At 41.0% G+C, this 13699-nt stretch overlaps 1 protein-coding gene across 4 annotated transcripts in view; it reads right to left on the bottom strand.

Moving 5' to 3' along the window:
• The window catches only part of sptb (spectrin, beta, erythrocytic), a 60012-nt gene that overhangs the window by 18648 nt on the left and 27665 nt on the right, over positions 1-13699 (bottom strand). For all 4 annotated transcript variants that reach the window (XM_078276920.1, XM_078276921.1, XM_078276919.1 and 1 more), the window contains exons 14-30: positions 12171-13041; positions 11456-11593; positions 10055-10814; positions 9250-9452; positions 7934-8024; positions 7366-7512; positions 6712-6978; positions 6032-6256; positions 5294-5383; positions 4413-4703; positions 3968-4098; positions 3518-3722; positions 2434-2657; positions 1984-2134; positions 1375-1619; positions 715-853; positions 269-353 (exon numbers count right to left, since the gene is read on the bottom strand). In XM_078276920.1, coding sequence (XP_078133046.1) covers positions 269-353; positions 715-853; positions 1375-1619; positions 1984-2134; positions 2434-2657; positions 3518-3722; positions 3968-4098; positions 4413-4703; positions 5294-5383; positions 6032-6256; positions 6712-6978; positions 7366-7512; positions 7934-8024; positions 9250-9452; positions 10055-10814; positions 11456-11593; positions 12171-13041 — 4263 coding nt within the window. The remainder of the gene's footprint in view (positions 1-268; positions 354-714; positions 854-1374; positions 1620-1983; positions 2135-2433; positions 2658-3517; positions 3723-3967; positions 4099-4412; positions 4704-5293; positions 5384-6031; positions 6257-6711; positions 6979-7365; positions 7513-7933; positions 8025-9249; positions 9453-10054; positions 10815-11455; positions 11594-12170; positions 13042-13699) is intronic.

The raw sequence follows: 13699 nt of genomic DNA, 5'->3' as shown, positions 1-13699 counted from the left end.
TGGAAACATTTAAAAGTGAATATATAATTCCAAAGTATAGTGAATCACCCGGTGTTAGAGAAGGCACTGTGTCAGACTGACAAAAACAAAAGATGCTTATTGGATTCTGAGTGTTTTGAGGAACAAAAGCCACAGTGCTCTTTCATGTGCAAAGGTTCGTACATATATTCACATCAGTCATTTGGCCTTGGGCAGGTATAGATTTGAAAAGGAATAATGTATGTGCAGGATTTGTTTTTAGGGTGGAGGTTAGTGTGGTATTACTCACAGAGTCTGAGCCAGTCCCATCTGTCGCCCCACTTGAACATCATCTCCTTCCTTTTCTCCATCAGCTGCACCAGCTTCTCTTTGATCTGACACAAGCAGTTATAAGTCACAGTTACATATCAGCATTATTAAACAACTCAGCCCCAAGGCTGGCTATTATCCTCTAAGAATTAGTATTGTGAAGTAATTAACCACACGTTATATTCAGGCCGGGGTCAATTGCTCATTTAAATTCTTTTGGCTATTCCATTTCTAATTAGTGTTTGCTTTATAGTCTCCCTGATGAGTGTAAGATGAGTGGAAATTTTTATTTTGTGGCAATCCAATTGGTTCCATTGTGCCAGACAAGAACAATCACTCCCAGAAAAGTAATTAAATCTAATGAAAGCAGCAATTTGAGGCCCAGCTGAGGATGAAAAGAGGCTGTCTTTGCTGCCGAAGCCTTACCTCAGCAGAGTCTCGGTGCTTGCGTGTCAGCAGGGCTTTGCCGAGGTCTATGCAGTCAGTGAATTTTGCTCCCCTGGCCTCAATCTCTGAGCGGATCCCCTGGTGATACTTCTGCAGGAGCTCCACGGATGAGACATCCCTAATGCAGAAGGAAGGATATTTAGTGAACAGGGATACATGACGTTTATCTACCTCTATTGGTATGGACTGGAACTGCAGCAGTAACGCCCATGCTCTGGCATGTTTACAGTGTCTATAAGTAGTACATAAAAACTGCAGTTGTACAATATACATTCTGCTAGTAAGATAAAGAGATAATATACTACAACTCAAAATATAAATCTGTCTAATAAACAGTCTTTGGAAATGGCAGAAATCAATGTTGATAATTTGACATTTTTGTTGTATTAATTCATTTGTTTGAGCTTACATCTTATTACTCAGTAAACACATTGTTTTCTGTTTCCACCTATCATCACAAAATAAAATAAAAATATGTATATACATACAGAAATACTCCCTGTAAAAATTGATTTAACTTTTTTTTATTCGTCTTTCCCCACAAATTATTAATGTCTGAATCCGATGTCAGTTGCATCCCCTTGGTGTTTGGAATTAGCAGCAATCAAACTGTGAAGTCCTTGTCCGGGCTGTGTTCACCTGGGTTTCTCCTGAGTCTCTATTTGCTGGATGATGCTCTCCATCCAGGCCATCAGGTCTCGTACCATGGTGAAAAAGCGGAACTTCTCAGCTGTGTCCACCAGTTGCGCCCTGCGGCCGTCGCAGGCGTCCAGCAGGCCCTTCCAGGCTTCCACCACCTCTTGCTCTGTGGCCTGGATGGACTCCGCTTGGCCCCCTGCATACTGGGCATGAAGCCGTGAAGCAGTCTCCTGGAACTGTTGAACCTGGAAGAAGGAGAATCACAAGTCAAATCATTGAAGTAAATCAGAAAAATAAAAAAGTGGGTATGTTACCTATTACATATATTATTTTCACATATTTTTTTAAATAAAAGTATTGATTACTACAGCTTAATTTACCTAAATTTTATCAATCGGTTGTTCATCCCTGAGCAATGGGATTAAGAGGTTGAAACCAATGTAAAAATCTCCCCGCTAGACCACCATTTATGGCTTTTTACCCTTTGAAAAAACCATTCACAGTTGCCCAAATATTGCAGCACTATCTCCTCCCTCTAGATATGAATCATCAAAGGGTGCCTCTTGACTGCTGCCTGCTGTGTAAAAGGGCTGATCCCCTGTGTTGTACCTGTTTTCCTAGAGCGGTGATGTCTCTCTCAAAGGCGGCATGCATTCTGTGGAAGGACTCGGCTTTACTAAAGTCCTCTCCCACATCTTCGGGCAGCTCTTTCTGCTTTTCGTGGATCTGAACCACTAGCTCCTTCCCATCGTCAAAGTACCTTAAAACAAAAGGGATTGTTCTCTCAGTCGCTTTGGCTCTGTGTGTATTATCATCAAATGTATCTTTGTGGCTAATATAATTAACGTAAAGTTGTCATGTTTAAGTGGACAGTGTTATTGTATCCAGGTGTTTTTATGGTTTTTATATCATTAATTGCTCCAGATATCAATATCATTCTCACTTGTTTGGACAGTTTATGTGATTGCAGGATTAGACATAAAATCTTAATGGCATGATTCCAAATTTACAGGCCGTCTTTCGGCTCATGGTCTGGTGCATCAATACTGTTTTCCTTACTTGAGCAGTTCATAAGATGTAGTGAGGAGCTGAGCGCGAGTGTCGATGAGCTCCAGCAGATCAGCCCAGCTCTCATTGATGGTGTCCTTCCACTCTGCCATGGCGGCTGCCTCGGTGTGGCCGGCTTCGATCAGCTCGTCTATCGTCTCGTTGACCATGTCCACTCGCTCCTGACCCACCATCCCCGTCTCCCGCGCAAACTCGCGGAACTTATCCCTCAGAAGCTGAAGGGCAAAGACAGATATGTTTTTGAAAAATTACAGGTACAACAAAATTAAAAATGTGTATTTTTTGTATGGAATTAGGAATTGCATTTTGTTTTAAAGCTGCACAAAACAATGTGCAAGCTGGGAGCCCATATGGCAGCAGAAGAAAAAACTATTTGACTTGTATACCCAACCAAGAAATCCCACATCATGTGTTTATCAAAACAGATGGTCTGTGATCACTTTACACTAAAAGAAGTAAAAGCATAAAAGCAAAATATGATATCATAAAATAGGAAAACCATCCTCTTGAGACACTTATTTTTCTGTTCCCTTTATTGTAGAAATTTGAGTCAGTAAGCATAACTGTCTTATCTAAAACAGCTCCAAAATGAGATAAAATGGGTTGCGACATAAAAAACTGCCATATGCAGCTAGATGTGTATTTAAACACCTCTACTATATCAATCAAACATTATTAGCATAGCACCTTTCATACAGGTACACTGCAATTCAAAGTCCTTTACAGAGCTGACAAAAAGACAAATGTAAACAGTAAAACAGTTTGAGACTAATGCACACAAGAAATAAAAATGATGAAAATAAAATTTAAAAAAAACTGTTAAATAGATCAAATCCTGATGATATATATCATATATATGATATAGAAGCATCCATCTCCCTGTGTCGCTCAGAGTGAGAAATGGTCACACTTTTGTTATAGTTTTGAGATGATAAAAAGCTGAAATATGAGCTCTCAAGTTTTTTGCCTGTTGGTGCAAAGTAAGTCCTAGAGAATTTAATTAAGTGGCCAGTGTCTCCCTTGGTTTCTCTCTCTGTATGTGCTATAATGTTTTCTCAGTTTTTGTGAATAATACCGTGACGTGGTCCAGGTCCTGGCCCATCTCCTGAGAGGACGCCACCACGTCTCTCTCTGCAATCCAGTGTTCCAGGTCCTCCACCTCTCGGCTCAGCAGGAAGTGGTGGTAGGTATGGTCCAGCTTCTTCCTGCGGTCCTCCGCCAGCTCCTTCAGCCCTGCGTACTGCTTATCCACCTGGCCCTGTCGCCTGATGATCTCCTCACTGCAGACAAAGTAAAAGGAGAGGACGGAAGGAAACGAGATACAGGGAGGACGGAGAAAATGGCAAAGAGATTGGATTTAGGTTTGCTCTTGATGAAGCGTGTGATTAGGATACAGGAATTATCACACTTTACAAGCTTGTGTCTCTTATCGCCCTAAACCACAACTGACTGGGACAACATGAGTGAATTAGCATCCTCAGATGTCATTTTGTCAGTGTTTACATCAAATGATCAAAGCACAAACCCATCAGGATGGTCCTCGGCTAACATTTTTTGGGCACGGTCAGCCAGCCTCTGAATGGAGTCAGCATAGTCATCCACGGCTTGCTTAAGGATCATGTGACGCTTCAGCATCAGCATGGCACTCTGCTCATCCTGGAGAGGATGAAAGAGGAGGAGGCAAAAGAAAAACAGTTATGAAATTATGCGGAAAAAAGGGAGAGGAGACTACACATCAAAGCAAAACAAAATACTCCAAATGAGCTCTTAATAGAGGGTGCCACTTATAAAAAAGTGTGTCGAGTTAATTGAAGAAAACCCTGTAATCATGTTAGTGTATGCAGTGATTTATTTTATTATTTGTACAACATGATGATGCTTTGTTTTGATTTAGATAATGAGATCTGTTTCAGACATTTACAGTCACTTTCCTGATTAATTCTTTGTCTGTCACGTGCTCTGCTCCTCACCTTGGCCTTTTCATCCGCGATCATGTAAAGCTCCTGCTCCCCTATCCAAGCTTCAGCCTCGTCCGCGTCGTTGTAGTAATGCTGGGCCAAACTGGAGCCGCTCAGCCTCTCCCTGCGCTTGGCCATCTCGTCGTTCAGCCGGGCCCACGCCTCCTCCAACTCCTTCAGCTGGTCCGTGATTCGCTCCGCCTCCGGTCTGCCCTCTGCGCTGGCAGCCGCCGCCATCCTCCTTCCTCGCTCTAGCACTTCATCGACGCGAGGCTGGTGGCCCTCGATCTCCCTCTGCAACGTCTGACAGACAGAGAAGAAGACAGTGTAAAGTGTAGGGCAACGCACTAGAGACAATATGATGGTGTCCAAATGGCTGTAAACTACCTCTTCAACTGCTTTTTTTTTTTTAAAGAAGTTCACATATCAATCGTTTATACTTTTGTGATACATATACAGAAACAAACAGACTAAATGTATTCGAGGATACGTTGTTTTCTTTGCTTTTACAGTATAAGTAGTGGATACTATGTTGACTGGCTTTTGAAAATGAGTTTACTGCACATTGGTTTGTCATTTTTCAAGCAAAAATAGTGAAACATTGCCAGACATCTCTTGTTCCATTTTTTTATGCTTTCCTTTGTCATAAATTATATATATACATATTGTAAACTGAATCTTTTTGGGTTTTGAACTGTTTGTGGGACAAAATTAGTCATTTAAAGAAGTCATCTCTAGGGGCTTTAGGGAATTAAGAGGGGCATTTTTCACATTTTGACATTTTTCTAGACCTTAATCAGAACAATTAATCAAGACAATAATGTCAGAAGATTTTTTCAAAAGTAAGAATTTACAAGTTACCCACAACTCTTTTCTACAGACAAGCCCCTCACCTGGTTCTTCTTCAGCAACATTTGCACAGTTTGAAGATTGTTGCCATGCTCTTGTGACATTGCCAGGGGCATCCTCTCCTCAATCCAGAGCTGAGAAAGATGAGGAGAAGAAGAAGAAGAAGAAGAAGAAGAAGAAGAAGAAGAAGAAGAAGAAGAAGAAGAAGAAGAAGAAGATCATGACAATGACGAGAGAAAATAGTAGCAATTGGTTTCTGTTGAGGAACAGCTTTTCAGATCTCAGATGTACACGGAGTAGAAAAGATGTTAAGACCACGTTTCTTATACTGAATTTTACCCTTTATATATTATAACATGTTTTCAACATCTCAAACAGTAAAACTCCTTCTTTAAGCTGTCTCCTCCACCTGACTAAAGTGGATTTAGGCAGTGAAACCAAAAAGGGATCAAAGCTTTTTACCCAAATTCACCTGCAGTGTCAATTTCATGGAGAGAGCTGGTGGTCTAACTGTCTTGCATACTAAGTGTACATACTATAATTGAAAACTTAATTTGCAAGTTAATAAGTTATTATATTTTAGGGGAGAAACTTCCCTCTGAAGTTAAGGCTTCAATATTTCCCAAAAGGTGTTATCATGCTGTCATTCAAAAGCCAACATTAATCCAGCTCCTTTCAAATAATCTATCCTCCTTACTCAAATTTTGTACTATCAATCATTTTGTGAGAGCACAGGGAGTTTCAACAGTTTAATTCTGCTCTGAAATTGGATCCGTGCTTACAAGCTCATCGGCCAGGTCTCTGTAAAACTGATGGACAGCCTTGGCGGCCTCCAGCTTGCCCTTGCGCTGGGCCAGCGGCGTGAGGAGCTGCTGGAAGTCCCTCTGCAGGGCCTGCTGCTCGGCCTCCAGCTCCGGCTGGTCCTCCCTGCCTCCGCCGTGCTTCCTGGTGGCCTCCTGGAGCTCCTCCAGCTCCCGCGCGCGGTCACGCACCTGGTTCTCTGTCATCTGGTTAGGGCGATACGATTAGAGAAAAAGATGAATAGCCTTTCAAGAGCCTAATCAGAATGTAGTGGAGAGTTTGTCTTGCAGTTTATGTTACCAGATGTCATGAAGCTATTACCAATGCAACACCAAATGTAAAATAATTTAGAAGACTTATTTTTGTAGCCGTGTTCTAGTTCTTTCCAAGAAATATAATTCTTTTTTTCACATTAACATTTATACGATTCTGGTTTGTTGTGTTCAGATGCCAACAGTAAATACCAATACAGATCAGACACATGTGCTTATTCACTCATAGTTAATCCTCAGAAAGCACATAAGCTGAAGCTAAAACTACTTTGTATAATGTATTCACTCCCATGGTGAGATTTAACTACACATGATTTAAGAAGTGCATTGCAGACACACTAAGCATACAAATCTCAAGTATATACAGTAAATGCAACAGAAACACAGACCTGATGCTTCTTGAGCAGGATGTTGGCTTTAGTCAAGTCTTTGACGTCCTCGTCTCCGCTCTGTAGCTGCTGCTGCAGCCCCCCAAGCCACTTCTTCATATCAGTTATGCTCTGGTCGAAAAGCTCCGAGCGGTTGGCATCAAACAGCAGCCGGGCTTTCTCCTGGGTTGTGGACTCCAGCTTGTCCCAAAGCTCGTGGAGTGTGGCCAGACGCTCTTTCACGATGGGCTCAAACTCAGGCTTGGAATCCATGAGCTCCTGACCCTCCTGCATACACAAACACACAAAGAGAAGATTATGTCGTTACAAAAATGCCCCACTGAGAAAAAAAAACAAAACTGAAGTTTTACCTGAAGCTGCTAATGGAGCAGGAATAAGTCAATAAAAGGGTCCATAAAATGTTGATAAGATTTACAGCTGCATCATTTGTTTAAGTCTTGTGCTAATAATCTTTTATAAAAACAAAGATAATAAAGACTTAATCAATACTTAATGCTTTATCAATACAAAGGCACGGTGAAACAAAATAAAAAATACATTTTCCAAGTTACCCTGTGTCCTTAATTGTACAGGTATCTCCTAATATATGCCAAATATGTCAGAAAAAAAGTATTTTTATATCAACATCCCTCTCTCATACACAGCGTTACTAACCTGGTCTACTTTGTTGAGCCAGTCCTTGTTGGAGGCCAGCTCAGCCATGAAGGCCTGATGTTTCAGCCATTTGCTGTGGAGGTTCCTGGCCTCATCGTACGACGTGTCCTGAGCTGTGAGCATTTTCTCATTGATCCACACAGTCAGCTGAAGCATGGGAAAGGAGAGTGAGTATCAGGGATTAGCAACACACAAAAAAAGATTCAAATTAACAACTAAGATTCAAGCACATACGGTTGAAAAACTTGTGAAAGTCATGGAAACGTCAGCATTTTAAATGTGTGCAGGGGTGACTTTCTTTGAGCAGGATTTACTTTGTTATCTTTTGCAAACAGAGCATTTACCAATTAGCCAAATGGGACCCCTATCCCAAATAGGGAAGATATAAACTTAGTCGCAGAAAGTCTCATCAAGTACCACTGTGTTATTATAAACAGTGTGTGTTCGACAAATTGTCTACAATAATCAACACTGTGGTGTCAAGTCTCAGTGAAGAATAATTAATCTAATGAGTAGTGTACTAATTGATGTTACCCAGTGATTAACAGTAAACTGACGGTGAACTTACATCCTGAGTGTTTTGCAGGAAGTGCTGCAGGTCGCGGTTGTCTCTGAGCTTTTCTGACACTTCCTTGGCTCTTCTCTTATTCTTGTTATGCCTGGAGGCCAAACACAAAAATAACGAAAGCAACAAAAAAGAAATTAGAAATACTACCCCAGACTGACTCCGCCTTTTAATAAAACATCTCGCTCAGTGACATAACAGGAGGCAACCAACCTCAAGAGCACTCAACCAACAACCAAGAGAGGGTGAATCATTGATCATGAGCTCCTCCTCCACACAGAAAAAAATACCTGACACAGTAACCCCAAAACAGGCATCCGTTTCTCTGCTACACCGTGAAGAATAGCTCCCACTCAAAGATCAATATCCATTATTGTGGGCGCCTGTCTACCGAGCTGAATTGTGGGAGTTAATGGGTCAAGCTCCCATGCCCTCTCTGCTGCCTCATGTTGGCACTAATGATACACATACAGTGATAAGAAAGCTGTTTCACTGCTGTGCCGGTTGAAACCATGAAGAAGAATAAATAAGACTGAAAAGATTTATTTTTCCACATAAGATCAGGACCCGTACAGTATTTATCAAACTGTTGTGAAATGAAATGTTGGACTTGAGTGATGATAAAGTCTCTAAAGTTGGTTAAGAGTAAATACTAGATCACTGCAGTACAGTTCCCAATATTAATTCTTATTTGAATATTATAAATATATGGGGTGGAGGGTGGAGGGTGGGGGTTGAGTGGGCGTGGAAAGCTGTGCATAATTGTATAATGTATAATGAGCTTTCATCTGGGTATTTCTGTGAAATTCAATATATATATATATAACCATGTATCACTTGTTTTTGCAGATTAATACATCACTGAGTAATGCCCGATTGTCTGCTCCCGCTGACAGAGCATAAATGTGGTTAATAATGTGATGATTTGAGAGTTGCTCTTAAATGTTGCTGTTAAACTTCGCTGTAAGTAGGAGTAAGTTGTTTGATAAACATGTCTTATTCCTTACACTCTGCGAAAAAGTTAAGTGTTTTACTCCTAAATTAGGAGCATTGATTCAAGTGTAATATTAGAACTTTTTGTTAAATACATTCATTCACCATTTCCCCGACCAGAACCAGTTAGAAAATCGACTGTGATTGTGGAAAAGAAACAAACAGAGAATGAAGACCCCTTTAAGTCGAAATCTGTTCATGAATGTGGCTGAAATCATGTCAAGGCTTTCTCAGAAGTACCACAATATCATAATCAGTTCCTACTTTGTAATAGCCCTTTTAACAACCCTTCATTGAAATCATATTTACTAAAAAAAACAACTGACCTGTCTCTGATTGAGTCCATTTTGTCCTGCATTTTCCCAGAGTACAGGTTGTTGCTGTCCACCAGCCGCTGCCCCCCCTGCAGAGCGGCGTCAATTTTGTCCTCGTTGGCCTCCATGGTGCTCACAAAGTCCTCATGCTTCTTCAAAGCTTTCTCTGCCCCAGCCAAGTTGTCAGGCTTGTCTATGTGGGCCAAAGTGTACTCCTGCAAACAAAGCAAAGAAAGAAAAAAGACAAGCACCCTTGAGACACTCAACCGGCACTGCATTCTTCCAAACCACATCTTTTAAATACCTATAGCATCACTAACCCCATCATTAAAAAAAACTCTACGGAAGCTGAAGATTTTGAGATAAATCATGATCCTACTTTAGACTCTAAATCTACACACATAATAACTCTGCACCCCATATAGTATTTCACATTTTATTTTTATTGTTCTTAAATTCATTTTGCTGATCTTTGCAATATTATATTATCATTAAGATCTGTGCAATACATTTATTATTTATCACAACCAACCTGCCCTTGTTTTATGATAAATGTTGTTTGTTGTATGAATGCTGTTTTTATGTTATAAACGTACGGATGTGTGCAATATAGTTTTTTTAAGCACCGCTGGGAGGGGCATTCGCAATTTTGTTGTATTCATTGTAATATATTGTCAATAAAGGCTTCTTATCTCGTCTTATTTTGTCTTGTCTTGTCTTGTCTTGTCTTGTCTTGTCTTGTCTAATCTGATCTAATTTTATTTTATTTTGTCTTATCTTGTCTTGTCTTGTCTTGTCTAATCTTATCTTATCTTACCTGGTTGTTGAGAATGGCCTCTACAGCCTTGCCATCTCTCATGAACTGCTGGAAGCCAAGACCCTGGTCCAGGAAGGTCTTGCGGCTGTCCCACATCTTTTGCAGTTCAACCCAACCACGGTCCAGCCCCTTCAGCCTCTGCTCCAGCTGCTGGTACTGAGGATCATCCTCCTGACCCTGGGTGACCTGGGCACCGGTGTCCCTCACGCGGTGATAGTCCTTCTCGCGGTTGTTTATGTCTTCACGCACCGTGTCATGAAGGCTGAGCTGCTCCTCGGCCTCCGGCAGCGTGGCGGGCATTTCCTCTGAAGCCACAGCCTTCTGGGTCTTGAAAAGCCAGGACTGGAAGTCATCCATGTCTTGGAGGAAGGTCTGTAACTTGCTGACCTCGCCCAAAGAGTCCTCTCTGTCTTTCAGGGTCTTTCTAAGCGTGTCCCAGGCTGCGTCCAGCTCCCCTCTGCGGGCCAAGATGTCATCTGCATTCTCCGGGTGGTCCTTAACCAACTGGTCAGCCTCTTTCCTCAGGAAGTTAAGCTTGGTCTCGATGGCGGCCAAATCTCTCTCCATGCCAAACAGTTTCCTCTGGATGGTCATGACGGCTGCCAGATCATTGCCCAAGTCCTGTGTGGACTCGATCACCCGTGTCTTGTCTTTGATCCAGGTCCCTGTCTCGTCACATTCCAGCCCGTAGTTGTTCAGACTAACGGCAGAATCCACTTTCCTCTTCTTGTCCTCCACCATGGCCTTGAAGGCCTCCCACCTGAAGGATAATTATTTATTGAAAGTTTAAATCACTTTAATATTATCTTAGGGTATGTTTTATACCCTGCCATGAGTCCTAAAATACATGTTTCAACTTTGGTAACGCTTTACTTCATCAGTTCTATCCTAACAAACTCCTATAAATCCTATAAAGTTTATGGAAAGAACCATGTAATTTAATACTAATTATAGGGAAGATAGTAATTTCCTTGGAAGAACTCAAGTTAATGTATTCAATTTATTTATTATTCAACTATTATTGGATTTATGGATTTATATTATTTATCCGCCATATAATCTTCCCTGTAGAAAATGTCACATTTCTGCATGTCCAGATGAACTGACTGAAAGAGCTTGCTAGCAATTAACTGAAAATAATTGGAAGTGTACACCAATTGAACACTGTCACTATTTTACTTCTAATTAGTTCTAAATTACAGACTTTTTCTTTAGACTTCTTCTGTTGAAAATTATTAGGAAATTATAGAGCTAGAAAACAAAATGTTACCTAAAGAGAAAACCTAAACATATGTTATTTATTTCAGGTGTAACACTGAATAATGTATTAGAAATGCTGATGTACAAATAAACAGTAATCTTTATGACATGTATAATGCACAGATTACATATTCAAAGCACCTCTTATTCAGTCGCGTCTGACATTCTTTGACCTCTTTGGTACGGGGGTGTCTGCTGTCCTCGAGCTGTTTCGCGGCTTTATTGACATCATCAACTCTCAACTGAACATTTGCCATATCTTGAGCTAGAATGCTCAACCTGAAAACAAGAAAAGTGATAGTTAAAATAAAAACAGCACAATGCACATGATGCATAACCCCATAAAAACAAGACCTGACAAAGAAATATTTTGGTAGAACTATAGTGTCTAGATTTTTATGAATTACAAAATTAAATCTAGGCCTATATAAAAGATAATTCAGTAGTGCATAATAACTAGGGCTGTAAATCACATATTTTATAATTATACGATATATCGATTCTTTGGAGAACAATACAATATTTACTGATATCACAAAGTCTGCCACGATACGATTTTGATTTGATTCAATTCAGGGGCCTGCGACCGAAACGAGACGATACATAAGCCCATTTAAGACAATCAGTAATTTCATTATTAAGCTCTTCCAGACATTTAAATAAAAAAATAAAAAAATAAAAAAAGAATTAATATAAAGTGGGAATTTCAAAATAAAGGCACATCTTAAAGTTGACGCTATGTATCGATATTTCCGCTTTGTATCGATATATTGGATTGTTGATGATTGAATCGATACATCGATCCAGATCGATGTATCGTTACACCCCTAATGGTAACAAAATTTGTTCTGTGTACCTATTCTGTACTACTTCCAGATCCTCCAGCTTCTCAGGCACCTCTAAACCCACCAACCACGTCTCCTTCTGGCCCATCCAGAGCTCACAGGCATCTGTCTCACTGAAGATGGTGTACAAAGCCATAGCATCATCTAGCTTCTTCTGTCTCAGGTCAGCCAGAGACATGAGCTCCATGTACAAGTCTTTGATGTCTTTCAGACGTCTCTCGATATCAGGGGTGTTTTGTAGCTCCTCTGGCAGCGCATTGGCCTGTTTGGATAGAACATCTATGGTGGCTCCGTTCTTGATTGTTTCATTCTTCAGGTCCTTGTGCTTCTTCAGTAGCCGCTGGGTGGTGTACTCATCATGGCCTACATCATCGCTGCTCATCTGCCTCTTTGCGTCCAGCAGCCAGGCCTTGAGGTCATCAGCGTCTCCCTGAAACTGGAAGAACCTCTGGGTGTCCCGGAGGTTCTGTTTCCGAAATGCAGCCAGCTCTTCCAGCTGCTGCCATTGCCTACTGATGTCGTCCATGCACTCTTGAACCTTCGGGGAGCCAAAGTGCTTAGCCTGGATCATCTTATCTCCTTCGGCCAGGACCTGGTCCAGATTGGCACGGCGGGCACCGAGCTCATCCTCGAAGGCACTGTGTTTGCTCTGCAGCACCAGCACGCTCGTCAGGTCCTTGCCATAATCCAGGGAGGAGAAAATGTGCTCCTTCTCTCTAATCCAGCTCTCCAGCTCCGCCACCTCCCACAGGAAATTCCAGAAGCGGCGGGATTGCTCCAAGCGAGCCCTCCGCTGGGCCGCCAGGGCACAAAGCTCCTGGTAGCACAAGTCCAGGTGCTGCACCCTGTCGCGGATCACCTGAGGATCACATGGCTTGTAGGCTGGGGGGAAAATGGACAGTATAATTGTTATATATATCTACTTTACATTTCAGTCTTCTACTTCTTCTCAGGGTTCTGGGATGCTGGTGTCTATAGCATAAACTGTGTGGAGGGTGGGCATATACTGAACATGTTGAGAGATTATAGAAGGGAACTAGCACATACAAACACTTTTATTTCTATGACCAAACCACCTGATTTACTAATATCTGCAATGGGGGGAGACCTAAGAAACCAGGAGGAGAGCAAACTCCACAGATGAAGGATTAAAAACTGTATGTGTTTGTTTTAGGGTTACAATAGTAACTACTGTGCCATAGTCAACCTTTTATAAGTTTGTTATATTTAGTAGCTTGTTTGAAATAAAAGAAATGTACATCAATTGCACTTAATGTACTTTGAATATAGGTGTGAATGCCATTATTTTGTTAGATGAGATGTAAGTTCTGTTTGTCAGCCTTTTCAAACTCAAAAATGTATGATTCGAGCATTGGTTGAAATTTTTCAATAACAGTGTCAATATAATACCTGCTTTTGATTTGATTTTCAACACCCTTTCTTGTTCATTTAACAAAACAAGCTAAACTTCATAAACACAGCAGAGATTAATGTTTTGTAACACAAGCAGCAATTCATGAACTTTGATGAAATAAAATGT

This window comes from Sander vitreus, chromosome 20 (genome assembly GCF_031162955.1).
Source record: "Sander vitreus isolate 19-12246 chromosome 20, sanVit1, whole genome shotgun sequence".
NCBI classification, from domain to species: domain Eukaryota; kingdom Metazoa; phylum Chordata; class Actinopteri; order Perciformes; family Percidae; genus Sander; species Sander vitreus.
This window is presented reverse-complemented; position numbering and strand designations above follow the sequence as displayed.